This window comes from Haematobia irritans, chromosome 4, assembly GCF_050003625.1.
Source record: "Haematobia irritans isolate KBUSLIRL chromosome 4, ASM5000362v1, whole genome shotgun sequence".
Lineage (NCBI taxonomy): Eukaryota > Metazoa > Arthropoda > Insecta > Diptera > Muscidae > Haematobia > Haematobia irritans.
In genome coordinates this window covers 90,843,245-90,870,704 of record NC_134400.1, presented here as the reverse complement: position 1 = coordinate 90,870,704, position 27,460 = coordinate 90,843,245, and the positions used below count along the sequence as shown (strand labels likewise).

The 27,460-nt window shown below is 31.8% G+C and overlaps 1 protein-coding gene across 20 annotated transcripts in view; it reads right to left on the bottom strand.

Moving 5' to 3' along the window:
* The window catches only part of Shab (potassium voltage-gated channel shaker cognate b), a 559,117-nt gene that overhangs the window by 145,387 nt on the left and 386,270 nt on the right, over positions 1-27,460 (bottom strand). For all 20 annotated transcript variants that reach the window (XR_012722069.1, XM_075307721.1, XM_075307725.1 and 17 more), the window contains one exon: positions 8,513-9,362. Coding sequence is in view for 19 of the 20 variants with exons in the window: in XM_075307721.1 (XP_075163836.1) it covers positions 8,513-9,362 (850 nt within the window). In the remaining variant the exon portion in view is untranslated. The remainder of the gene's footprint in view (positions 1-8,512; positions 9,363-27,460) is intronic.

The following is a 27,460-nucleotide window of genomic DNA, read 5'->3' as shown; positions in this document are numbered from 1 at the left end:
TTGTAATCGTTTCTGTAATATATATATTTTTACTTGAGTGGGTTATTAGCCCCCAGCAAAACCTACTTTCAACGGTGAGGGTCCGTGTATTTGGGGCGAGTGTTCAGAGTGCTGGATTTTAAAGGGCCTCCTAGTTCCTGAGACGCAAGACAAAAGATTGCCATTCAGGGATCACTGCGGCCCCTCCCTCCTCCTTTCACATCCGGGCTTGGGACCGGCAACGGCGGATCAAAATCAAAATTCTTTAGATTTTAACTCCCATTAGTCCAATGAACACGATAAATTAAATGCGAAATTTTATTTCTAGTTTGGGGCAATTCGGATCATAATTGTTCTTTATATTTCCTTCAAAAAGTTAAATCGAGAGACCGTTGTATATGGGGTCTACATCATCCACTTACACATACATATCACTTTGTGGATCTAAAATAACATACTTGCAAAAATTGCGGAAATCGGGTTATATGAGGTATAGACAAGTCGAATAGAAATTGTGGTATATAGCCCAAGAAGTCAAATCTGGAGATCGGTATATATGGTGACTATACATGGACACACCATATTCAGCACACCTATTTAAGGATATTAAGTACTTCTAGATTTTCAATTTCAGGCAAATCTTGTCAAAGTGCAGTGTCGGTTTATAAAGGGGCCTTACAAAAACCTGGACTAAATATAGCCCATTTTCAAAATTGTCCTGCTTGCGGACATAAAACTAATATGTGCAGAAATAAGACGGTAGAGTGATTACATCAGACAGACTGACAGTATTAGATCGTCTTGGAATTTCTCTCTTATCAAGAACACACAGTGTTATCACCAACTTCAGTTTGCCATAATTTCTAAACCGCTCATCTGGTAGTTGAGAGATTTATTCCAGAGCCAATTCATTCTGTTACTTGCAAATTAAAAAAAAAATACAAGTTGATACAGTTCACGAATAAGTTCAGCTGAAGACGATTGGCCAAAAGAACTCAAGTATCGCCGATGATAATGGTGTGGGTCACCTTAACGGCCGATGGTCGCTACCCGCTCGTATTCATCTACCGTGGGATAAAAATAAATACCGAATATTATCGGAAAGTTGTCTTAATGATAGTATTGAAGCCCTGGGAAGACAAACATCGAAATGCCAACAGGACCCTGCACGAGTCAACCAAGAATGGCTTAAAAAGTAGGCTCTTCGTTGCCGTTGGACTTGTGCCCCTGCGATATTTCGGAGATAAGGTTGGCACTGAAACATTCTAAAATGTCGATCATATCAAAAACTGCGCTTCGCTGAGAATGATCAAAATTATAAACGTATTATACCCTATATCACAGTAGTGGTGAAGTGTATACATACACTGAAAGAAGAGTTTTCTATCCGGAGGAACGAAATTTTAGACAAAGTTTTCTTTTGAAAACAAAAAATTTTCCTTAATATCGAATGTAAGCGTGTAGAGAAACCCGTTGCAACATTTGTAAAAAAATGTGGATTTACTTATTCTTAAAGGAACTAATCTACATTAAATGGGAATTTCATTTGTCTAAAAAACGTTCCATAGAAAAGAATTTTATCTTTGGGTGTAAGTAGCACTACAAGAAAGGATTCAACGACCCGAACACATTTTTGCCAGCTCAAAACCTTTTTGCAAATTAAAGCCACTTTGTATACACGCTAAATTCGTTTCAAAATTTTAAAATATTTTAGAAAATTACAATCAATATTCGGAAAAAAATAATTTTAATCATTACTCACGAAATTAATTGATCCAAGTAATTATTAATTGAAATTTCTTCCATGGAACAAATGATAGTATCAATAACTAACGTTAGTGAAAAAACGTGTGATTGAATTTTGTAATAAATTTGTTTGCCATAATAAATGTGATTTTTGTACGCTCTTGCCGCACGCAATATTTTTAGTAACCAGCAATTGAGAATCTACCTTCACTGTCATAATTATTTTACGTGAATTACCACTTTTTAAAGGTAATTTCTAACCTAATATTTACAACAGCTTTACTTCGATTTATATTTTACACTTGAAGCAATGTGGAAATACAATTGTTTAGTATTCACTATATGCCGAAAAAAAACAAAAGATCTGAAATTGTGTTGGTTTAATTTTTGTTCTAAGGGTGGGTACTATATTCGTGTTTTACTCTGAAAATTAAATGGAAAAATAGAACAACAAGAAAAAAGTTCAATAAAACCTAAGCTAAGACTTATTGTTCTATTGGTATTCGACAATAAGATCACAAAACACCATAAAATGTATCGTTCACTTAAAAAAAAAATTCCCTGATACAAAAACGTTTTACATGTTGATAAAAAAGTTGATAACTTTTCATTGAAGGCGTTTTCTATCCATTTTGACTTTTCAAAATAGGAGACATCTTTCAAGACTTTATTTTAAAGATGCCTTATATAATTTGTACTTAAACTTGTGTATGAATGTATTGTTATTATTTATATTTTAAATTTGCGGTTATCGCGCCTATGAAGGTATTCCATTTTACACCATAAAAGAGGAAAAAAAATATTTAAATTAATTTTTATGTCCCAATATCAAGTAAGCAAGATCAAAATTAAAAATTGGAATGCATATTAAATTTATATCGAGAAAATCTTGCTGAGTTCAATAGGGTAAAGGAGTTCAAAAATTCTTAATTTTTAACGAAAAAAGGTTCTTTCTGAGGAACGAAATCAGGTTTATTTGTTCTTAAAAAAAATTCTGTGTAAATAAAGGAAATTTCAATTGATTGTGCTTATGGCCTCTTTCATCAAATTTTTGTCAAGATTCAGCAGGAATCTATTTGTTTTCATTTACTTTTTTAACTATTTAAACAACGAAAAAAAGCGATTTTCAACTCGAAAATCAAGCCACTGTGGTTAGCATACCCGCCTTACATTACAACGTTCCATTGGTTCAATCCTAGTCTCGACGAAAAGTTTTTTAGTCGTGGATTATCGCCTCTCAGTTATGCTTCTCTAAGTAGTTTCACCGTAATGTATAACGCCATTCGGACACGGCTATAAAAGTAAGGTCATTGAGCTAAACATAAAATCGGGCATTACTCCTTGATAAGGATAAATTCACCACTATCACAATGGACTGAATAGTCTAAGTGAGCCTAAAATAACGGGCTCTTCTACACGGAACATATTTAGTAACGGCTGCTACTATAACGAACAGTACCGGCTTTAAGAAACATGTTCTGTGCCAATTTTTGATAAGATTTGACATATTTTCTAATGGCGTGTTACCCACATTGGAATTTTGTAAATATTTTTTATTTTGGACTTAAAATGATGGAAAATTGATGCATCGGCTATTTCAGTGGATTAGCTATAGGTTAGGTGGAATGCATGATGTCACAGACACACATATACCAACAAGTCCAGTTTGATCAGCACACAGTGTGCTAAATGACCAATTTGAGACGACAAAAATAATATCGTTATTGTTGTTTTTTTTTTTTTGATCTCAGCTTAAAGCCATGCATTGACTAAACTACAAGTGTAGCTTAACCAACAGAGGAAAAGTATGCTTGTCAAATTTATTTGGGCAAAGCCCTATAGACTGCAAGATGGTTGGATGTACAGCTGTTTCGGAATTACCACATTCCTCATCAGCATCCTCTACTTGCAGCAAAACTATCAACCAATTATCAGAATAAATTCGGGTAATTCACTCAACCCAACGTGAACTACACTTGAACCTCCCGAAAAAGGGTTTGATAGTCGGCTACTGCCTAAAAAAAAACTTTGCCAGCATATCTCTTTTCCTTTGCCAAACTCAAATCATCGATTTGTATGTACAGACAAAAATAATATCTTTTGAACTATTAATCCTAGAGCCTAGAATTTTTTTATAATAAAAAATGGGCGGTGTTGAAGAGGAACCACGCCCACTTCCCGTACAAACCTGAAGATCTTGTCAGTTCCTTTATTCTTGTAATCAAAGTACAGGTCTTATATATTATTCAGTCAGAGAATGAACGTTACTGAATGGAGAAAAAATCGGACAGCAAATTCGACTTAGGCTTTGATTACCAGAATGCAGCTACAGACCAACAGGCAGACGTACAAACAGATGGACGTCAAAAAATCTAATCAGTGAGCTATTACTAGTAGATTAGACTAAATCGAATTGCTTTCCGTGTAGGAAAGTGTATTTCCATAAAAAAAACTGTGGCCCCATATAAAACGATCTCCCGACTTTAATTCATGAGGACATGGAAGCCGCAAATTTTCATTCAATTTGCTTGAAATTTGAAATATAGAGGTATTTTAGGTACGCAAAATTTTTTTTTTCAAAAACTCCGATTTTTTCGGAATTAAAAATATGAATTGAAACCTTAATAACTTTTGAGCTAAATGTAATATAATTATGATTTTTATTGGTTTTTGCAGGGAAAATGGTTTTAAGAAATATTGCTGAATATACCATTCCTAAAATTGGTATCAAAAATCCCCAAAATTCCCATAGTGGGGAATGTTGAAAAAATTTTATTTTATTTTGTAATTTGCATATTTCCCAGCTGTTTACTAGTAGGATGTTGAAACCTTTTACATTTAGTTAGTGGACACATAGGGCTTTTTGGAAAAGAGATCGGCTTAGCAATTGAAGAATTGCCGATTTTGGGAGGAGAAGAACTTATATTCAACTTGATCGAAATGACCGATAAAAGCTTAAAACGTATACTTATATGATGTTTTAAGAAATGTTGCTGAATATGCCATTCCCAAAATTGGTATCAAAAATCTCCATAGTGGGGACATATGTTGAAAAAAAAGTTATTTTTTGAAATTTGCTTATTTCTCAGCTGTTTACTAGTAGGATGTTGAAATCTATTACAGTTAGGTTAAGTTAGGTTATGTGGCAGCCCGATGTATCAGGCTCACTTAGACTATTCAGTTCATTGTGATACCACATTGGTGAACTTCACTCTTATCACTGAGTGCTGCCCGATTCCATGTTAAGCTCAATGACAAGGGACCTCCTTTTTATAGCGTTCCAAATTTCACTGAAACCACTTAGAGAAGCTTTGAAATCCTCAGAAAAACTTTTTGGTGTTCGGTCGAAGCAGAAATCGAACCCACGACCTTGTGTATGCAAGGCGGGCATGCTAATCATTGCACCACGGTGGCTCCCGAACCTATTACAGTTAATTAGTGGACACATAGGAAAAGAGATCGGCCTAGCAATTGAAAAATTGCCGAGGAGGAGAAGAACTCATATTTAACTTGATCAAAATGGTCGAAAAAACTTAAAACTTATCCTTATATGGTGTTCTATAAGAAACAGGCAAAAAACGATTTGGAGAAATATAAAAAAAAGCATGTTACGATAGAAAGAATACATGGGCCTTTTTCCAAAAAAATGGTCAAAATTCAATTTTTTTTGAAATTCTAATTTGCGTACTTTACAACTTTTAATCTCAAGCACATAGGTGCACATTTTTTTCTTCTAAAATTCGTAGAATTTTGTAGGGAATGCAGCTAAGAAGAAAAATTACGAATCCACTCATAAACTTCTAGGTTCAAAATACTGACTTCACTATGCCAAAATTTTGCACACAAAAAAAAAATGTGGGTCTATATCTTGCGAACAATCATCAATCATCGAAATAGGTTCAAAATTGTGGAGTTGACAGCTAAAACAAAATTTCATACCTCCGAGGTGACCAATTTAGAACGCCTACAGGTTAGCCCGTGGACCCACTAGGTATCTACAAATGGCAAACTTAGATGAAAACACCTCAGCTGTCATACAAAGAAAAAATTATGTTGATATCTTTATCTTGCAAAATTATTTCCAAAGAAAAAAGCGAGTTGGAACCACTGTGCACCGTGGGTCGCAATTTTCATTCGATTTTCTTAAAATTTAAACTCTTGAGATCCAAGAGGAGCTATGTCAAATCTTGTGATCCGATTGCCTTGGGAGAGAAATCAAATAGAGAGAGGCATCAAATTGACTTAAAATTCTAATACAATAGTAACAGGTTGGCTGATAAGTCCCCGGTCTGACACATAGATGGCGTCGCTAGTATTAAATGCGTATTATTTTTATATAGTACCAACCTTCAAATGATTCGTGTCAAAATTTGACGTCTGTAAGTCAATTAGTTTGTGAGAGCGTCTTTTGTGAAGCAACTTTTGTTATTGTGAAAAAATGGAAAAAGAGGAATTTCGTGTTTTGCTAAAATACTGCTTTCTGAAGGGAAAAAATACGGTGGAAGCAAAAACTTGGCTTGATAATGAGTTTCCGGACTCTGCCCCAGGGAAATCAACAATAGTTGATTGGTATGCAAAATTCAAGCGTGGTGAAAGGAGCACGGAGGACGGTGAACGCAGTGGACGCCCGAAAGAGGTGGTTACCGACGAAAACATCAAAAAAATCCACAAAATGATTTTGAATGACCGTAAAGTGAAGTTGATCGAGATAGCAGAGGCCTTAAAGATATCAAAGGAACGTGTTGGTCATATCATTCATCAATATTTGGATATGCGGAAGCTCTGTGCAAAATGGGTGCCGCGCGAGCTCACATTTGACCAAAAACAACAACGTGTTGATGATTCTTAGCGGTGTTTGCAGCTGTTAACTCGTAATACACCCGAGTTTTTCCGTCGATATGTGACAATGGATGAAACATGGCTCCTTCACTACACTCCTGAGCCCAATCGACAGTCGGCTGAGTGGACAGCGACCGATGAACCGTCTTCGAAGCGTGGAGAGACTCAGAAATCCGCTAGCAAAGTAATGGCCTCTTTTTTTTGTGATGCGCATGGAATAATTTTTATCGATTACCTTGAAAAGAAGAAGATGGCGTTATTGGAGCGTTTGAAGGTCGAAATCGCGGCAAAACGGCCCCATATGAAGAAGAAAAAAGTGTTGTTCCACCAAGACAACGCATCGTGCCACAAGTCATTGAGAACGATGGCAAAAATTCATGAATTGGGCTTCGAATTGCTTCCCCACCCACCGTATTCTCCAGATCTGGCCCCCAGCAACTTTTTCTTGTTCTCAGACCTCAAAAGGATGCTCGCAGGGAAAAAAATTGGCTGCAATGACGAGGTGATCGCCGAAACTGAGGCCTATTTTGAGGCAAAACCGAAGGAGTACTACCAAAATGGTATCAACAAATTGGAAGGCCGTTATAATCGTTGTATCGCTCTTGAAGGGAACTATGTTGAATAATAAAAACTAATTGTGACAAAAAATGTGTTTTCTTTGTTAGACCGGGGACTTATCAGTCAACCTGTTAAGTGTATGGCTTCAAATGTCCATAACAAAGTTTCTAAAGTCAATCTTGAAATTTTGTTGGAATGCTAGACTATTGCCATACGGATTTTTAAAAATGTTGTGCTACTGAAATATTAGTTTTTTTCCCAAAAATTTCTGAAACACGAGTATAGTACCCTACTACTTTAGATAAAGTAATCTATGACTGAGGCAAACACAAAAGAATCCAAATAAAATTATGATGATGAGAATTTCTATCATTAACTGATTTTTATTTTATTACTACATACAAAGAAACAAAAAAATATTGAAAGGAAAACTAAATGCCAAACATAACAAAAACTATTTTGCTTAATTTTTGCTTTTTTGTTGTTCATCTGCAAAGCTTAAAAAAGGAAAAATTTTAACCGAAATTGGCATACAAACCAACTACTATGTTAAAAATACTAGAAAAACAAAAAAAAAGAAATGGAAAGAAAATGAAGTGAAGTGAAAAGCCATGCAATCTCTAGACTATATTACATCTATAGGGTGAGAGAGCTTATCCATCAAACAAAGGCCTTTAATTCATGTTAGCTCCAAAAAGGACTGTTAATATATAATTTCACATGAAATAGGGAATAGATACATATGTAAAATATTATATCATTTCGTGGCGGGGAAGGAAAATTCTTGGGTGATGATGGATGGGGGGAGGGGGGTCTAGTGAGCTAGAAACTTAAATCCTGCAACAGGAATTTGTATTGAAGTGATGCCAAATGTTGATAGACAGAAGCAAATAAAAGCATAATGATTGTGATGGAAATAAGAAAAATACACATTTACACATTTCTATTAACGCTTATCGTTTTATTGCCCAAATGGGGAAAAATGTGTCATATTTTATTTTAAGTTTTGATGGTGGGAGGGGAGTTATCCCCTTTCATTTACTCAAGTATATGTTAGGGATTGTGTGAATGTGTGTGTGTATTCGAGTATATGAATAGTTTTGTTGTTGTTTCTCAATTAAAACAAAACAATTATTAAGAGAATACATATACATATATAGATATAGATATATGTGTATAGAGACAGAGATAGAGAGAGAGAGTGAGCAATAAGGAGCGATAATAGTATAATAGCGATAATAGTCATAAAAATTACTCTAAATACAAAAAGAGATTATTCTCATTTTTTTGTGATATATAGACATGATATATTTTTTTTTTTTTTTTGACGGGGTGGATATAATATATTTTTGTATATATAATATTTATATAGTTGTATATTACGACTTACCTGTATCGACAATGACATCGATGAGATCCATGGACTTGGCAAAGGCATCTTTCAGATTGATATGATGGAAAGAAACAATGCTACCCTCACGCTTGGCACGATCGAGCGCCTCGCGTCGTTTCAGCGCCTTCTCACGTCGCATCTGATTTTTATAAAATTCAGCGAAATTGTTAACTATGATGGGAATAGGCAAAGCGATTACCAGAACACCGCATATGCAACACACAGTACCAATAACCTTTCCCAGTGCAGTAGTGGGATAGATGTCCCCGTAGCCAACAGTTGTCATTGTAATACCCGCCCACCAAAATGTTTCCGGTATTGAAACGAATTTTGTATCCTTTTCATCCTTTTCGGCAAAATATGCCAGCGAAGAAAATATGAGAACGCCCATAGCCAGGAACAGCATTAGTAGACCGAGTTCCTTATATGAATTGCGTAGCGTAAAGCCTAACGACTGCAGGCCCGTTGAGTGACGGGCCAGCTTAAGGATTCGCAGGATGCGCATGATGCGGAATACTTGCACCACCCGGCGCACATCCTGGAACTGGTCCGTTGCATTCTTGTTTGTCTCCAAGAGGAACAGTGAAACAAAATAGGGGAGTATTGCCAATAGATCGATTATATTTAGGCCGCCTTTGAAAAATTTCCACTTGTCAGGCGACGCACTAAACCTAAGTATATACTCTAGTGTAAACCACGATATACAAACGGCCTCAACCATAGCCAATTGTGGATTATCAGTTGGTGTACCCGTATCAACGTCATAATGTTGTAATTGTGGTAGGGTGTTCAACGTCAGGGCTATGGTAGACAGGACTATAAACAATATGGATATCACAGCGATAACCTGCATAGATCAATACATAGAGAAAGAGATGTTTGGAGAATGAGAGATATATACGAATAACAATACATATATGTATGTGGGTGTGTATCTTTATATAACAAAATCTATATACGAATATTTTCTATGTAATTCTTTTTTTTTGTTTTTACTCATACTTTAAACTAAATTATTTTTATTTTTTCTTGACGATGCTAGCCTACTACATATTCTAAATTAGCTAAATATCTTTCGATATTAGCTTTAATTTTCTATATATCTCCTTGGTTCTTTCTCTCGTTTAATTGTTTCTATAGAGGAATGGGTCAGACAAGCCTAATCTATCCTATATATAAGGGCCCATAAAGTCAAAAATTGTCGAGGGGGGATTCTAATTTTTGTTTTTTGTTTTCTAAAAAATTCACACATTTTAGCTTCGTTTGGGGAGGTGTGGTGGAACTAGGGAGGTCATGTCAAAAGCGCTGAAGATTGTTGTTGGGTACTCTGTTGCAAAAATGCATCGTTTTATGTTAACATATGTCTAAATATTTCCAAGAAAACTTCTTTAGTTTTCTTCATATATTTATTTACTCGATGAAAGAAGAGATTGGAATATCAGTAGGTTTGGATTCAAGGAGGGCTAAAACTCAAAATTTTTGGGGGGTTGATTAAACAAACTCTTTGAATATCTTCAAATCAATTAAATGAATAAGAAAAAATAAGAAAAACTAGTTTTCACAACATCGTTTTGTTACAAAGTACATGGTTTGTTTTTCTTGTATTCGGAGAGTTCAGTTAAATTTCTAACCTAATCGTGGTGGATTTGTTTTAGTTTCTTTTGGGTCACCTAACAGTATGAAATTATGATAAAATGTTACAAAGAAAATTGAAAAAAAAAAGTTTTAACAAATCAATCAACTGTATGAAAATATAACTTTAATTAAAGAAGTTACAAAATATAAACGTAATTTTCTTTGTAGTTGCAAGAAATCGGATTTTTTTTTATATATCATTGGCTAGCACATGATTGGCATTATTTCATTAAAATTAAATATCAATTTTGTAACAAGAGTTCTGTCAACACTTTCACTAATATGATTTTCAATCTCTGATAACTTGTAAATAAATGTGAGGAAATATATCTATAAATTTACCATATTAAATATTGAATTTATTAAAACAAAGTTTTCATTAACGACCTTGAGCTAGACTAAAATCCAAAATAATGGTCAGACCAACAGTACACATGAAGTAATTAAAGTTATATTAATTTAATTTGTACTTTAAAGTTATTTTAGTCGAATTTCTTCAATTATTTGTTTGTAAGGTTGTTTGTCCGTTTTCTTCGATCATTGATACATTTATAAAATATAGATAGTAATATCAAACTCTATTATAAATATTCAAGTTGTAAAGTCGCTAAGACTAATCTCTTTAAATTTGTATATATCACACAAAAAAAAATCTGATTCAATCACGAAATTAATTGATTCAATTATTTTTTTAATTCAAATGTCTTCAATCACAGAAATGATGGTATCAATGAAAAAAATAATTGAAAGTCAATTAAAAACCTACTTTATCCTAATTTAATTGATACTATTAATTTTTGTGATGGATATTTGTTTCAATTAACACATTTGTTGAATCAATAAAGTTTTAAATTTAATATTTTTTAAAACTCAATTAAGACTTTAATTGAAAAATTTTCGTGAAATGTTTTTTCTGTGATCCTAGCTTATATTAATTATCAATAAATAAGTAAAAATAATTTATTTCAATTCAATATGCTATAATATGTTAATTTATATTGAATAAATTATATGAATGTTATCAAATTAAGTTTGCATCATTAGATGTATGCCCATATTCAAAACAAATAACTGACAGTTAATGGAGCGATTTTGTATAGTAAATCTAGATTTGAAGTTTATGATAATTTTTTAATAATTTATGGGGGATAATTCAATTAACTTTTGTTTACTAGTTTAGTTTTCAATAAATTTTATTTTTTTTTTAATTAACTACTATCTATATATGTTAGTGGACCTTGATTGGATTACATTATTTCTAATTATGTTAAAAAATGTTATTTGAGTAATGTCAAATAAAAATTAAATTTAAAAAAATTAAATGAAATTACTAACAATAAATAATTTTATTCGATTTAGTTTTATTTAATTTAAATTGATTTTTTGTATGTATTTTTCTTATTTTATTTTAACTAAAACCAATGCTAGATTATTTTCATTATTTTATACTTAACTAATGTTAGTTTATTTAATTTAATATACAGTTTTTCTTCCTTAAAAATAAGATTTGATTTAATGCAATTGATTGATAATTTAATAGAATTAATTAATTCCGTTCTACTCAGTTAATTTAAATTAAAAGAAGACAAAGTAAAAATAATTATTAAACTAGTATTGTAAAGTTGTATTTAATTGGAACGCTTAAATAGAATTAATATTGAATAAATCTAATCAAATTAAATATTTTTTAAATTCTGTTGAGCTTATCTGATACAATTAACTTTAAATGATTTAAATAGCTTTAGTAAAAATTATTTTATTTTAATTAATTATATTCATAATTCATGCATTGAAATGGAACTAATTCTAATTAATTTAATTGAACTAAATGGTGGCTAATAAGACTTTACTAAATTGTTTTGAATTTCTCAGGGTTTCCTTAACTTTCATAAAACTGAAGACTAATAGGGTTCTACTAAATTGTTATGAATACAGTGCACTCGCGGTAACGTTAACACCGCATAACACCGCATGCTTTTTCATACACTAACTACTCCGTAACGCTGAAAACATGAAATTTGACGTTAAAAGCAGATTCACAATGCCAAGTACTATTTCAAATACACATACGGAATTTTTTAGTGATCTAGTTTGAATTTTGTCGTGAATTTTAATTTTTAATTTCAATTGCTTTATAATTCCATACCCACTATTATTTTTCGGATCTCTTTTTTTTTTAATTTTTTCATGAAAATTAAGTTTTTAATATTACTAATAACAAAAATAAAAGACTATTATGCTAGAACGTGTAAATCTCCCGAATATGGCTATGTTTTGTTCTGAAATTCGCTAACGTGAACTCGCTTGGTTTTAATCAGTTCACGTTACCGCGAGTGTACTGTACACACAAAAAAAATGTTTCTGATTCAATCACGAAATTAATTGATCCAATTAATTTTGTAATTGAAATGTCTTCAATCACAGAAATGATAGTATCAATTAAAAAATTAATTGACAGTCAATTAAATAATTAATTGATACTATTAATTTGTGTGATTGATTTTTGTTTCAATTAAAAAATTTGTTGAATCAATTAAATTTTTAATTGAATATGTTTTAAAACTCATTTAAGATTTTAATTGGAAAATTTTTTGTGAAATTTTTTTCTGTGTATAGATTTAATTTGATTTAATTTCTCAGGTTTTACTTGACATTCATTAAACTGATTTAGTTAAATTATATTAAAATTAATTAAATTATTGCAGATTAAATCTATTTTAGGACAGAAAACCTTGTATATGACTTGATGAAGGTTATAATTGGAATTTAATTTTAAAATTTATTAATTTAAAATTAAAGAACCTTAAATTCAATTAAAGAAGTAAGCTAAATTAGTAATTAAATAAAATAAAAAATTAATTCAATTAAATTTTGAAACCAAACCAAATCAAATTAAATAAATATAATATAATACATAAAAAATACCTCAATTAATGTAATTTAGCTTAATAGGTTTGATTTGATTGCAATGAACTCTATTTTTATATATTTTTTAATTGATTTCAATACTTCAACTAAACACCATTTAATAGACAATCTAATTAAAATTTAGTATAATAGAAATAAATATACTTTCCGATAATTTAGTTTTATTGGTCTTTTGCAAAATTAAACTGAAATTTAATTTAATATTTTATATAATTGCATTTAGATATTTGTTATTGAATTAAGATATATCAAAAAAAATGAAACGAAATGTATAAAGTCAAATTGATTTCATTTATTAATTATTTTTGTAAAATTGAATTATTATTTAACAAAATTCCATTCAAATCAATAAAAATAAATACTAATATTAATTATCTTAAACTATCTAAAAATTATTTTAATAAAACTAACTTAAAACAGAATGCTACAAACTAATTTATCGCAACATTAAAGTCAACTAACATAAATAAAATGTTATCAATAAATTAACTAAAACTCAGAAAATATAGTTTTTGTACGAATTCTTGGTGTGAGGGTTTTAATTAATTTTTCATCATTTGATCAAATTATGACCTTTATTAAAGACATTCATAAAACATTATGATTTGATTTTTTGAGTGATTAAAAACCACTCTTGCTTTGTTTAATATAATTTTCATAGTTTATTCTGAAATTTGAACTCATAATTCATATTGTAATAAACAACCATTTAGTTTTTCCCTAATCAAATAAATTATAATGTTTTGTTTTAATCTAATTGAAATGCAACATTTGTTTTGTTGATAGATCTCAATCCAAATAATTTCATTGTATGTAAACGACTAATAATTTAATGGTTCATTTTCAAAATTTCTCCTTGGAATTTCAATGAATTAATTGCTTGTTCAATTCGTCTGTGTCATAAATAATAAATAAAGTGCAAAAAAACAACATGTTTTCTAATTTTAATTGTTCTTCCATTATATATAATTTATCAATGATTTTCCAAAAAATCCGATTTCTTACAAAATTTATGTCATCAGTGTTTTCGGTGTAGTTCGTTTAGAAGGAGAAAAACGATGTGGGTCGCAATCCACAGTAAAAATGGGTGAGTGGATAGTGTTCACAGCGTTTTATATTTCTCTTCCTTACAAAGAGTATATCTCTCGGTGTGTTTGTATGTAATTGTGACTATAGTGTGTGTGTGTTTGTCTAAAACAGTATGGTTTTTGGTCAAAATAAATGCGATTTTCGATTTTTGGTCAAAAAAAGGGTAACAGAAATTCTAAAAAAATATAAGACGTACATAAACAGAAAGAAAGAACGAAGGAAATTCATAGTAAATAAACTTAAATCTAACTTAAATTTTGTAAACGGAAAATTGACATCACAAATAATAATATACTGTGGTTTAAGTGTGCGGATACAGTCAGTACTGAATACAATGGACACAAGATAGAGAAATTGAGAGAAACAGATAGTTAAATAGAGAGAGAGTGGAATAGTGAAATTATAAAAGTCTAATACGAGTACTTATACAAGTATGTATATTAGAAAATAATAATAAACAATTTGGACAATATTGTGTTAACGGAAAATGTCATTAAATTAAAATTCCCATAAAATTAAATACAAAAGCGAAAGCCAATTAAATTTGTTAACAAGGACAAAACAATTAAATAGCTTAAGGATTCATTTGGGAAATTGGTATCTGGGATCATTTGTCTATTATACATGTGGATATATACGGAGCCATTCCCAACAAATAGAACGACAAAGGGCATTTAAATTTGGATTTTCTTTTAGTTTTCCATAATTTAATTTAAAATTCCGTGTTGTTTAATTCAACCCTAGACAGTCATCCTTCTTCAAAATGACGATGCTAAATTTTGATTTCGACATAAAGTGTTTTATGGCCGCTTGGGAAATGATAAATTTAAGTTATATTAAGTCAACGAATATATACATTTTTGTTTATTATTAATAAAAATTGAACTGAGAAACATAGTAAACAAAATTTTTGTTATCATTTTTGTACACGGTGCAATTTATAGAGCCTTGAAATAGGCCGTAGTCAAAATGACGAAGGATGACATTAGTGTACAAAAAATAAGGATGACTTTCCAGGGTTAAAAATAAAAATATAATATATAAAAGGTTTGAGCAAATAGACTTGAAGCTTATCCGAGAAAATTCTTTTAAATTACTTTCAAAAAGTACTAAGCCATATGATCTAAATGGGAAAATCTATTTTTGCCTTCATTTATTGAGTTAGGTTCCAAATATATATACAGACATAGTTCATTGGAAACAGTACTAAGAGTTCCTGAGGCTTGTCTGTTCTCAGAATTTTGTATTAGATTGTTGTGGTAATCTGTTCCGTTTTTATTCGGTCGATACTAAACACATTAAACGAAGATAGAAAAAAATCAAATTATAAAAATGTAAAATACAAATAAAAGCAATTCATAAAACAACAATTGGAATAATAATCATAATAATAAGAATATAGCAGAAGAAGACATAGAATTAGAGGAGGAGGAGGAGCAAGAAGAGATGAAGAAACTAGATATTCTTCTACAAGGTGGTACTTAAAAAACAGGACGAAATGAGCATCTAATACCACAAAAAATACCCTGAGCTTTCCATCCGCATGTACTTTTGATTGGTAGACCCCATCTGCAACCATAACAGACCAGGCGTGTTAGTCAAGCCATAGGCCGGTTGGTCGATTTTAGCCACTAGCGGCTGGGCCTAGGTGGAAAGCGCAAAGTTTTTTCTGTGCATGACGTTGGTTCAAACTACTACGAGCATCTACAATTCCGGGTCTGCAGTCGATTTGATAATGATTTTTTAGTTTCAACAATGATTGCCATTTTGTTTTCTTTTTGTTTAGGGGGGGTGGGTTTGATTAAATAGTTATAGCATTGTTTTATTTTTATTGTTCTCTTGATTGCATGACATCAGTTGTATTGATGTCATTGTCACTCAATGATTGATTCATACATTTGTATTTTTGTTGTTTTGTTAAAAAACAATAATGTTTTGCTTGATTGGAAAAAAGAGTGTTTTGTTCGGGGTTTGGTGATACTAATGTTCTGTTGTGGTTACTTTGTTTTTTTTTTCTTGGTATTTTTTTATTGTAAACAAAGGAAAAAAACAACAACAATAATTAAGGAAAATATCAAAATGAGTTTACAAGGAAAGGAAATTCAAATGAGATAGAAACACAAATCAACATTTCATAACAAAAGGAATTTGTAGTTTCAACTTACAAACCAAAAAATTAAATATTAGTAAATCAAAAAACAAAATGCCTTAATAAATAAAGATTTTTTTTTTTGAAAAAAATTATAATTATAATTTTATAGCCACATTCTAATAGAGGATAAACGAACGAAAGGAACCAAAGAGAAACCAATAAATCGATTTTATAGAGAGAGATAGATAGAGAGAAAGATACATGTATTTCAATAAGAGTGAAAGGGGTGGGTGGAATATGATATCAATAAATGTTGGTATTCAAAATAATGTTCAACAAACAGCTCATGTAACAACATTGACAAACTTTGTTTTTTTTATTCTTCTTTTAAGTTAAAATAAAAAAACAAATTAATTACGAATAAAAATGTTTAATTACTTTTCCAACACTCAGAAACCAGTGTGAGATAAACTGAGATTAATGAAAAATAAAAACATCAATAAAAAAAATCCTTGGGAAAATGATCAAAATGTTTTCATCTATTCCATGGAACAGTTTTCAATATTTTTGATTTTAGACGACCGTTTTAACATATTTGCTATGAAACCATAAGAAACACTTGTAAATTTTTTTGGGTCTTTTATATTTTATTCTAGTATTTCGATGTACATTCTATAAGCGCTTATAGCAAATATTTTTAAAGTTTTTTTTTTTTTGTTTTGTATTATGTGTTCTAGAAACCTAAACTAATTGCAATACAATTAAGATTGAATTAAAGCTATTTATACCCTTCACCACTACTGTGGTACAGGGTATAATAAGTTTGTGCATTTGTATGTAACGCCAAGAAGGAAAAGTCTGAGACCCATCGTTTAGTATACCGATCGTCTTAGAATTAAATTCTGAGTCGATTTAGCGATGTCCGTCTGTCTGTCTGTCTGTCTGTCCGTCTGTCTGTCTGTCTGTTGATGTATTTTTGTGTGCAAAGTACAGCTCGCAGTTTTAGTCCGATTGTCCTAAAATTTGGTATGGGGTCCTGTTTCGGCTCAAAGACGATTCCTATTGATTTTGGAAAAAATCGGTTCAGATTTAGATATAGCTGCCATATATATTTTTCACCGATCTGGCCATAATTGGCGTGTATATCAACCGATCTTCCTCAAATTCCGTACATCTCAATATTTTATGAGTCTCGAAAAACTTGCAATATATCATCCAAATCGGTTCAGATTTAGATATAGCTCCCATATATAGCTTTCGCCCGATTTACACTCCTTTGTCCACAGAGGCCAATTTTTTGCTCCGATTTAGTTGAAATTTTGCACAGGGAGTAGAATTAGCATTATAACTATGCGTGTCAAATTTGGTGGAAATCGGTTCAGATTTAGATATAGCTCCCATATATAGCTTTCGCCCGATTTACTCTCCTTTGTCCACAGAGGCCAATTTTTTGCTCCGATTTAGTTGAAATTTTGCACAGGGAGTAGAATTAGCATTATAGCTATGCGTGTCAAATTTGGTGGAAATCGGTTCAGATTTAGATATAGCTCCCATATATAGCTTTCGCCCGATTTAGACTCATATGACCACAGAGGCCGATTTTTAACTCCGATTTAGTTGACATTTTGCACAGAGAGTAGAATTAGCATTGTTGCTATGCGTGCCAAATTTGATTGAAATCGGTTCAGATTTAGATATAGCTCCCATATATAGCTTTCGCCCGATTTAGACTCATATGACCACAGAGGCCGATTTTTAACTCCGATTTAGTTGAAATTTTGCACAGGGAGTAGAATAAGCATTGTTGCTATGCGTGCCAAATTTGGTTGAAATCGGTTCAGATTTAGATATAGCTCCCATATATATGTTTTTCTGATTTCGACAAAAATGGTCAAAATACCAACATTTTCCTTGTAAAATCGCCACTGCTTGGTCGAAAAGGTTTAAAAATGACTCTAATTTTCCTAAATTTCTAATACATATATATCGATCGATAAATCATAAATAAACTTTTGCGAAGTTTCCTTAACATTGCTTCAGATTTAAACGTTTCCCATATTTTTTTTACTAACATTGTGTTCCACCCTAGTGCATTAGCCGACTTAAATTTTGAGTCTATAGATTTTGTAGAAGTCTATCAAATTCTTCCAGATCGAGTGATATTTAAATGTATGTATTTGGGACAAACCTTTATATATGGTATCGAAAATTTAGATCTACAAAGTGGTGCAGGGTATAATATAGTCGGCCCCGCCCGACTTTAGACTTTCCTTACTTGTTTTATCATCATTTCTATTGCATTATTAGTTGGTTTTTGTCCAATGTCTAAGAACTCCAAAGCAAATCGTTTCTTCATGTACTAGCATATATTTTATGTCACAAAAGGAATGCAAACACAACTCAAAAAAATAAATACCCAGTGATAACCTTCTGTAGAAATCATGCCAATTTCCAAGTAAAATAAGCTTCAAACTTGACCCATGTTCATATCGGTCCATAATTATAGAGTAAGTGCAGCATATGTGGTACAGGCTGGTAATGTGGTATAGTAGCTTTTTTCTATCTAAAAACATACGAATAACTAAACCAAACTGAATAAATTGTGGCTGTCTGAGAATGAAGCAATCAAAGATCAATTGGACTTTTGCAACTTTTTCTTTGCGCCAGTTGAAAAAAAATCACATTTACTTGCGCTCGAATGTTTTTTTGTGGTTCTTAATCATTTCGTTTTGTGTTAAGGTATATTTTCAATTTATTAATTTTCGGATGTAAATAACTGACGAGTACTAAATAAGCATAAAATATATGCAATTGCGATATATTGTATGTTGCATTTATTTAAAAAAAAAAAATCAACATTATGGTGTACCACATTACCTGCACATTTTATGAATTCGTGCTTAATGAGTGTTTTTTAATAAATTCGCAAATATATCTGAAATTATGGGTTTCTTACTTTATCGCTCATAAAGGGTGATTCTTTTGAGGTTAGGATTTCATGCATTAGTATTTGACAGATCACGTGGGATTTCAGACATGGTGTCAAAGAGAAAGATGCTCAGTATGCTTTGACATTTCATCATGAATAGACTTACTAACGAGCCACAACGTCGAATTTTCAGTGAATGGGCCCTAGAAAAGTTGGCAGAAAATCCGCTTTTTTTATCGACAAATTTTGTTCAGCGATGAGGCTCATTTCTGGTTGAATGGCTACGTAAATAAGCAAAATTGCCGCATTTGGAGTGAAGAGCAACCAGAAGCCGTTCAAGAACTGCCCATGCATCCCGAAAAATGCACTGTTTGGTGTGGTTTGTACGCTGGTGGAATCATTGGACCGTATTTTTTCAAAGATGCTGTTGGACGCAACGTTACGGTGAATGGCGATCGCTATCGTTCGATGCTAACAAACTTTTTGTTGCCAAAAATGGAAGAACTGAACTTGGTTGACATGTGGTTTCAACAAGATGGCGCTACATGCCACACAGCTCGCGATTCTATGGCCATTTTGAGGGAAAACTTCGGAGAACAATTCATCTCAAGAAATGGACCGGTAAGTTGGCCACCAAGATCATGCGATTTGACGCCTTTAGACTATTTTTTGTGGGGCTACGTCAAGTCTAAAGTCTACAGAAATAAGCCAGCAACTATTCCAGCTTTGGAAGACAACATTTCCGAAGAAATTCGGGCTATTCCGGCCGAAATGCTCGAAAAAGTTGCCCAAAATTGGACTTTCCGAATGGACCACCTAAGACGCAGCCGCGGTCAACATTTAAATGAAATTATCTTCAAAAAGTAAATGTCATGGACCAATCTAACGTTTCAAATAAAGAACCGATGAGATTTTGCAAATTTTATGCGTTTTTTTTTAAAAAAAGTTATCAAGCTCTTAACAAATCACCCTTTAGTTGCGTGGATGGCTAACACTAGTAAAATGAATGTGGAAAAATCTTAGCCTCGTCGTACAAAAAGAAAAAATTTGACTATCGAACAACAAATGGGTATACCACATTTGTTACCCTATATTGTCTTGAGCACAATGATTTCTTGACCTTCTTCTCTCACATAAAGTTTTCTTTCTCTTTTCAGTGACGAGATTCGACTTTGAAAAGGTAATCTCTACTATTATGAAAACTCTACACGGACGAAAAAGATAATTTGATATCATTTCTAAACCGGGAGCCACCGTGGTGCAATGGTTAGCATGCCCGCCTTGCATACACAAGGTCGTGGGTTCGATTCCTGCTTCGACCGAACACCAAAAAGTTTTTCAGCGGTGGATTATCCCACCTTAGTAATGCTGGTGACATTTCTGAGGGCTTCTCTAAGTGGTTTCACTGCAATGTGGAACGCCGTTCGGACTCGGCTTTAAAAAGGGGGTCCCTTGTCATTGAGCTTAACATGGAATCGGGCAGCACTCATTGATAAGAGAGAAGTTCATCAATGTGGTATCACAATGGACTGAATAGTCTAAGTGAGCCTGAAATATCGGGCTGCCACCTAACCTAAACCGGTCGTCTAACCGCTCACAGACTTCCACTGACAATTAATTTTATTGTTTACAATCTTACATCAGCATTTTGGTCTATGGCATTCAGAAATAAAATTATTCGTGATGGAATTCAAGTGTGATTGCTCTTTATATTTAACTGGAAATGTGGCTATCCTTAGAGCTCTCTATCGTTTAAACACAAACAAATATTTTATTTCTCGTACCGATGCCCGTTTCCGTGATACTGTCAATATTGTAAAACAAGTGGATGAAAAAACGATAAACACCAGATCTTTGCTCGTGAGCAGAACATATAGCGAGAACGGATGCAACACATATTGAAAAAAGAGCTTGGACTAAAGCCATTGAAGTTCCAAACAGCTTAACTACACCGAAAAAAGTGAACTGTTTTATACGAAGAATGAACTACCTCGCACGAAAATTGAACTAAATTTTACTCCACATTTTGAGATTTCCCCCAAAGGTTTGTTAAAACCAGGAAATTTTAGTTCCCTCTTGTACTTTTTAACTGCAGTTAACGAAATTACATCCTCTCATAGAAGAAGAAATAAACTAAAAGTAAAGAAGAAAATCATTGGCGCCAAATCATGACCATTTTAACCATACAGTATGTTAGTTCATTCATACTATTTTTGAGAATCGTACGAAAATTTACTTTTGCTTTAGTTCATATTGAACTTATATGTACGGTCATTGAACTTTATACCCACGTTTAGTTCATAAAATTTTTGAGACATATGTTACTTAAAAAAAGTAAATTTTTTCCAATAAAAATAAGTTAAATTTAGCGTTAGTTTAACTACACTCAAAAAAAAGTGAACTCTCTATTTCACTAAAGCCAATTTAATTTTATTTTAGTTCATGGAATTACTATGTTTGGAGAAAGTTTCATTTACTCTAATAATTTTTTGCGTACGTTAGTTAAATGAACTAAAACCCAGGGGAAAAATATACACAAATGAAGTAAAAAGTTTTACTAAATTTGTACTTCTCACAAAATAGATCATTATTTATTTAAATTTGTAAATTTTATTACAAATGCGCCCATCATGAACTTCGTATGTCACTAAAGACATTCTTGCAATTTTGAACTCCAAGTTTTTCTTTCAAACTGCAAAATTTTCTTTAACAAGTGAAAAAATTAATTATGTCTAATAAATTTTCTTGAATTTGTCAAAAAAATATTTACTTATTTTTGTGATATCGGCGCGATGTCAGCGTTTGTAATACTTTTTAGTTAAAATTTTCTAAAAATATTAAAAAATTGCTAAAAATAACTAAATATTTTCTTCCTGGTGGGTTTACTGTTTTTTCAGTGTACGGAAATTTTTTTCTGTGTATGCAGGAGTTACTTCGCTGTTACTTCACACTCGCAGTTTGTTAATTTGGTTTTATTCGATTCGAAGCCATTCTAAATTAAACAGTTTGAGAACAAACAAACTGATTGGATTTACTTGCCAAAAAAGGTTATTTCAAAATGTACACCTTTGATTAGCCACTAGAACTAAAGGGCTGTCGATATAATTTTGTGTGCCGCCTATGGTTGTCCCCTATTCTTATGCATCGATCATGGGGCCAAAATCAAAGTCGAGTATTATAAGAAAAATATCCCAAAGACACTATTAAACATTCTAAAAGGACTCAGCACGCGTCAAGCGAGAATTTCAAGACATTTAGGAGGTTCCTCTCTTCATTTCTACCCACACCAAAATCTCCGCATCTCAATCCGTTGTACTTTTGCGCCCGAAGTATATTGGAGAGTTTGGTTGGCACTAAAAAATACCAAAGTGTCGATCATCTTAAGGCCGCGCTTCATCGAACCACTTTCGTTCAGCGTTTGATGAGGTTGTCGGTGTTTTGAAGGCCATAAGTCGTGCCAAAGGCAACCAAATTTTAAAATTTTGAAATGTATAGCGCTTGGTTGCATCACATATCAGTCACCCTGAGTGTTTCTCACCTCCAAACAATTTTTTAATTGTACAAAAATTCCATGTTAACAAAGTGCTAGATTGAAATGTATGAAAACTCGATTTACGATTAGACTCTTCTAAATACTGTAAAAATTTTCTTGATTACAAAATTTTTAGTTATTTATTCAAAAGTAGACTCTTTATTGGGTGACGTAAAATTTTCAAATAAAATACATGAAAGCCTCTTCTGAATTCGCAGTAAGTTTGCGTTTCTTTTTTTTTGCTGTTCTGATCACCTGAAGAAACAAAATTTTATCGAATTGAAATAGCTTATATTTGATTACGCGAATTCAATATTGTATGGCTTATTTTTAAACCTTAAATGGACAAAACAACGATTCTTCCAAAAAAATGTATAGTATGTAAAATAGTAAAAAAGAACATCTGTTTTTTTTTGCGTTTCTTTTTTTTCACAGTGCGTATTAAACTTAGTTTTTATTTACAAATAAACAATTTCATTGTAGTAGAGCTTAGATAATAGAGATATTTTTACACTACATACATTTTTTACCAACATTGCTTTTATTTCCGGTAAAAGTTTATTATTCCCCAATTTTTGTTTTTTTTTTTTTTTAATTTTCGCCAAAATTTCATTTCGATTTTCTTTAATTTTGGTTTCAGTTTACACCGAAGTACTATAGATTTTCCGGAAAAAACATATTTTTTATACCCTTCACCACTACTGTGGTACAGGGTATAATAAGTTTGTGCATTTGTATGTAACGCCAAGAAGGAAAAGTCTGAGACCCATCGTTTAGTATAGCGATCGTCTTAGAATTAAATTCTGAGTCGATTTAGCGATGTCCGTCTGTCTGTCTGTCTGTCCGTCCGTCTGTATATGTAATTTTGTGCACAAAGTACAGCTCGCAATTTAAGTCCGATCGTCCTCAATTTTGGCATGGGGTCTTTCTTCGGGTCAAAGACAATCGCTATTGATTTTGGAAAAAATCGGTTCAGATTTAGATATAGCTGCCAAATTTCGTATATCTGAATGTTTTGTCGGTCACGTAAAACCTGCAAAACATCAGCTAAATTGGTACAGATTTAGATATAGCTCCCATATATATCGTTCGCCCGATTTACACTCATATGACCACAGTGGCCAATCTTTTACTCCGATTTAATTGAAATTTTGCACAGGGAGTAGAATTAGCATTGTAGCTATGCGTGCCAAATTTTGTTGAAATCGGTTCAGATTTAGATATAGCTCCCATATATAGTTTTCGCCCGATTTACACTCATATGACCACAGATGCCAATTTTTAACTCCGATTTAGTTTAAATTTTGCGCAGGGAGTACAATTAGCATTGTAGCTATGCGTGCCAACTTTGGTTGAAATCGGTTCAGATTTAGATATAGCTCCCATATATATTGTTCGCCCGATTTACACTCATATGACCACAGTGGCCATTCTTTTACTCCGATTTAATTGAAATTTTGCACAGGGAGTAGAATTAGCATTGTAGCTATGCGTGCCAAATTTGGTTCACATCGGTTCAGATTTAGATATAGCTCCCATATATATGTTTTTCTGATTTCGGCAAAAATGGTCAAAATACCAACATTTTCCTTGTAAAATCGCCACTGCTTAGTCGAAAAGTTGTAAAAATGACTCTAATTTTCCTAAACTTCTATTACATATATATCGAGCGATAAATCATAAATAAACTTTTGCGAAGTTTTCTTGAAATTGCTTCAGATTTTAATGTTTCCCATATTTTTTTACTAACATCCTAGTGCATTAGCCGACTTAAATTTTGAGTCTATAGATTTTGTAGAAGTCTATCAACTTCTGTCCAGATCGAGTGGTATTTAAATGTATGTATTTGGGACAAAACTTTATATAGCCCCCAACACATTTGACGGATGTGATATGGTATCGAAAATTTAGATCTACAAAGTGGTGCAGGGTATAATATAGTCGGACCCGCCCGACTTTAGACTTTCCTTACTTGTTTTTAATATACGTTATAATGTTCTAAATTCAACAAACTTGATTTCGTTAAATTCGGTCAACAGTTTAAGACGTAAGTATTTTTGTTCTGGTTATGTTTTTAAAGATACAGTGCGCATTTAAGGGTTAAGCTACTACTACAAAACTGGTATAGTAGCTAATATACGTAAGAATTGATTAGTATCAATAAAACCCACATTGATTTTCAAACCACACACAAAAAAAATGTTTCTGATTCAATCACAAAATTAATTGATCCAATTAATTTTTTAATTGAAATGTCTTCAATCACAGAAATGATAGTATCAAGTAAAAAATTAATTGACAGTCAATTAAAAAATTAATTGATCCAATTAAAAAATTAATTGATACTATTAATTTGTGTGATTGATTTTTGTTTCAACTAAAAAAATTTGTTGAATCAATTAAATTTTTAATTGAATATGTTTTAAAACTCAATTAAGATTTTAATTGGAAAAATTTTTGTGAAATTTTTTCTGTGCATCTGTTAAGATTACTTCTACCCATGAAAGTAATGAAACTTTTGGCAACCCTGAAAACTCCTCTGTGACTAAAATAAAACCCATCAACTAATTTGGGTTGCCAACTTGTAAACATAAATTTCATTTTAAATCTTCTGAATGTGTTCACACAAGTCTAATACGCACGATTTGAAATTGTTTCCATTTTGCGACAATACTTGAAAACCAGAACAGACCTGATAATTAGGATTTTACATAGCGCCTTCGGTTTTAGACTACTTTTATTTTGTTCCAAATGTCAAAGATAGTTTTTCTTTGGCTGGAATCCAGGAATACCAGGAAATTCGAAAACAAAAAAATTTCGCTTTCCAGGAAAAATCTCTAGTCGTATGAAATTTAAATAAAGATGATTTTTATTTGCTTGAACTTTGACTTTAAAGTCAACAGCTAGCATTTCCAAACTGTTCCATGGGATAAGACTAAACTAAAAAAAAATATTTTATAAAAAAAAAAAAACAAAACATTATTGAATTTTGTTTTGTTAATTAACCGGAAGATAATTTCAATGTTCAAGTAATGTAGAATATATATGTACAGTAAGTATGTAGTCGTATGGAAGTATTAAGGATGTAAATCATCTATGATAAGGTCAAAAATGCATTCTCTATTGGCTAATGCTAAGAACACATTTTCCTCCAAAGCGATAGACAGACAGTATATGGATGGATAATTGAAAAATGAAAAAATAGATATGACAGTAGTGTTATAGTTTTCCTAAAGTTTCCATAGGAAAGCGTGTAGACTAATGATGGAAGAATTAAAAGTTGTGATTAGACAAAAGCATAGGAGCATAATCCCTGCCATTAGAAATGTCATAGGGCATATTTCGAGAATAGTCTAGAGAAAGGGCGATGGGGTCGTTTTTCTTCTTATTTTTTTTTTTTTGTTTTTTTTTTTTTTTTTGAGGAATAGAATCGTTTTTAATTTCAACATACTCGGAAATATGTTAATATCTTTTCATTTGTGTCCACATCTACCATGGAGACCACTGTACGCAACCACGCAGTAAATTTTGTTTATTTTATTTAACAGTTGAAGCTTTCCTTAGAGGAAAGCTATCAATAGCTTTCAATGTTGTCTTATTTCTTTTTGTTTCTTTTAGTTTTTTTTTTGTATATGGCGTAAGTAAATTGTATTTGATATAACCATATTTGTTGTTGTTGTTGTTGTTTTATTTGTACTCAGGTGGTTAAGTTGTTGTTCTTGTTGTTGAATACATGAATTTTAGTTGAGCTGAGGGGGGTTTCCACAAGGACAAGGAAATGTATGGAAATTGCATACAATAGTACGAGTATTATTGTTTTTTTTTACTAGTGGTGGTAATAGTAGTAGTAGTAGTAGAAGTATAAGGACTAGTAGTATAAGAAAGTATAAGAATATTATTAATAATAAACATGCTTACTTATAATTGAATATGTGGGGAAATTTTGAAGAAATTAATTTTTTTTTCGTTCTGAATTCAATGATTGAAGGCGAACGTTCAACTTGTTTCGTCGTTTTTTTTTTTTTTGATGGGGTTTGTTTAACAAAGAAAATAAAAAAATAAAAATATTTCAAAAAATAATCGTGTAGTATCTTTGTGGTGGTTGGTAGGATTTCCTTGCTAGAAATTCTTTAGATATTTTCCGAGGCTAAGGTCTTCTACGAGACACAAATTCAATATATAAAATTAATATAAATTACCAGGTTCATGAACGATTAATCCATAAAGTTTTTTTTCGATATTAACAAACAAACAAACAAAAAACGGAAATATGAAATTATAGAGACAAACTTATGGGAAAATCAAATATAAATGAATTTAAAAAATATGTAGTTGTGCAGGTTCTTGATAAGCATTCAAGCATCTATGAATGAAAAAAAAATGTCAGACTAAAATTGTGGGTTTGCAAGCAATGTAACCACAATTCAAGCCTTTAAGGAAAATTTCAAACCAATAAAAACGGAAACTTGAAAAGTTGAGGCATACCAACATGCATATCATTTTAATGGTTAATATCTCAGGGTTTAAATTTGGTGTTAAAGGGGCATAGAAAAGGATTGAAAAAGGTTTTCATTTTTTTTTTTTTTTTGTGGGCTTGATAGGGGGTTCAATGGTATTAAAAAAGCAATAACTGCAAGGCAAAAATTTTGCGAATAAAACATACAAAAACTATACAATACAATAATATTTTAAAGTGTACATATGTGCATTTATGATTGGTGTGGGGTTGTGTCTTGTGAG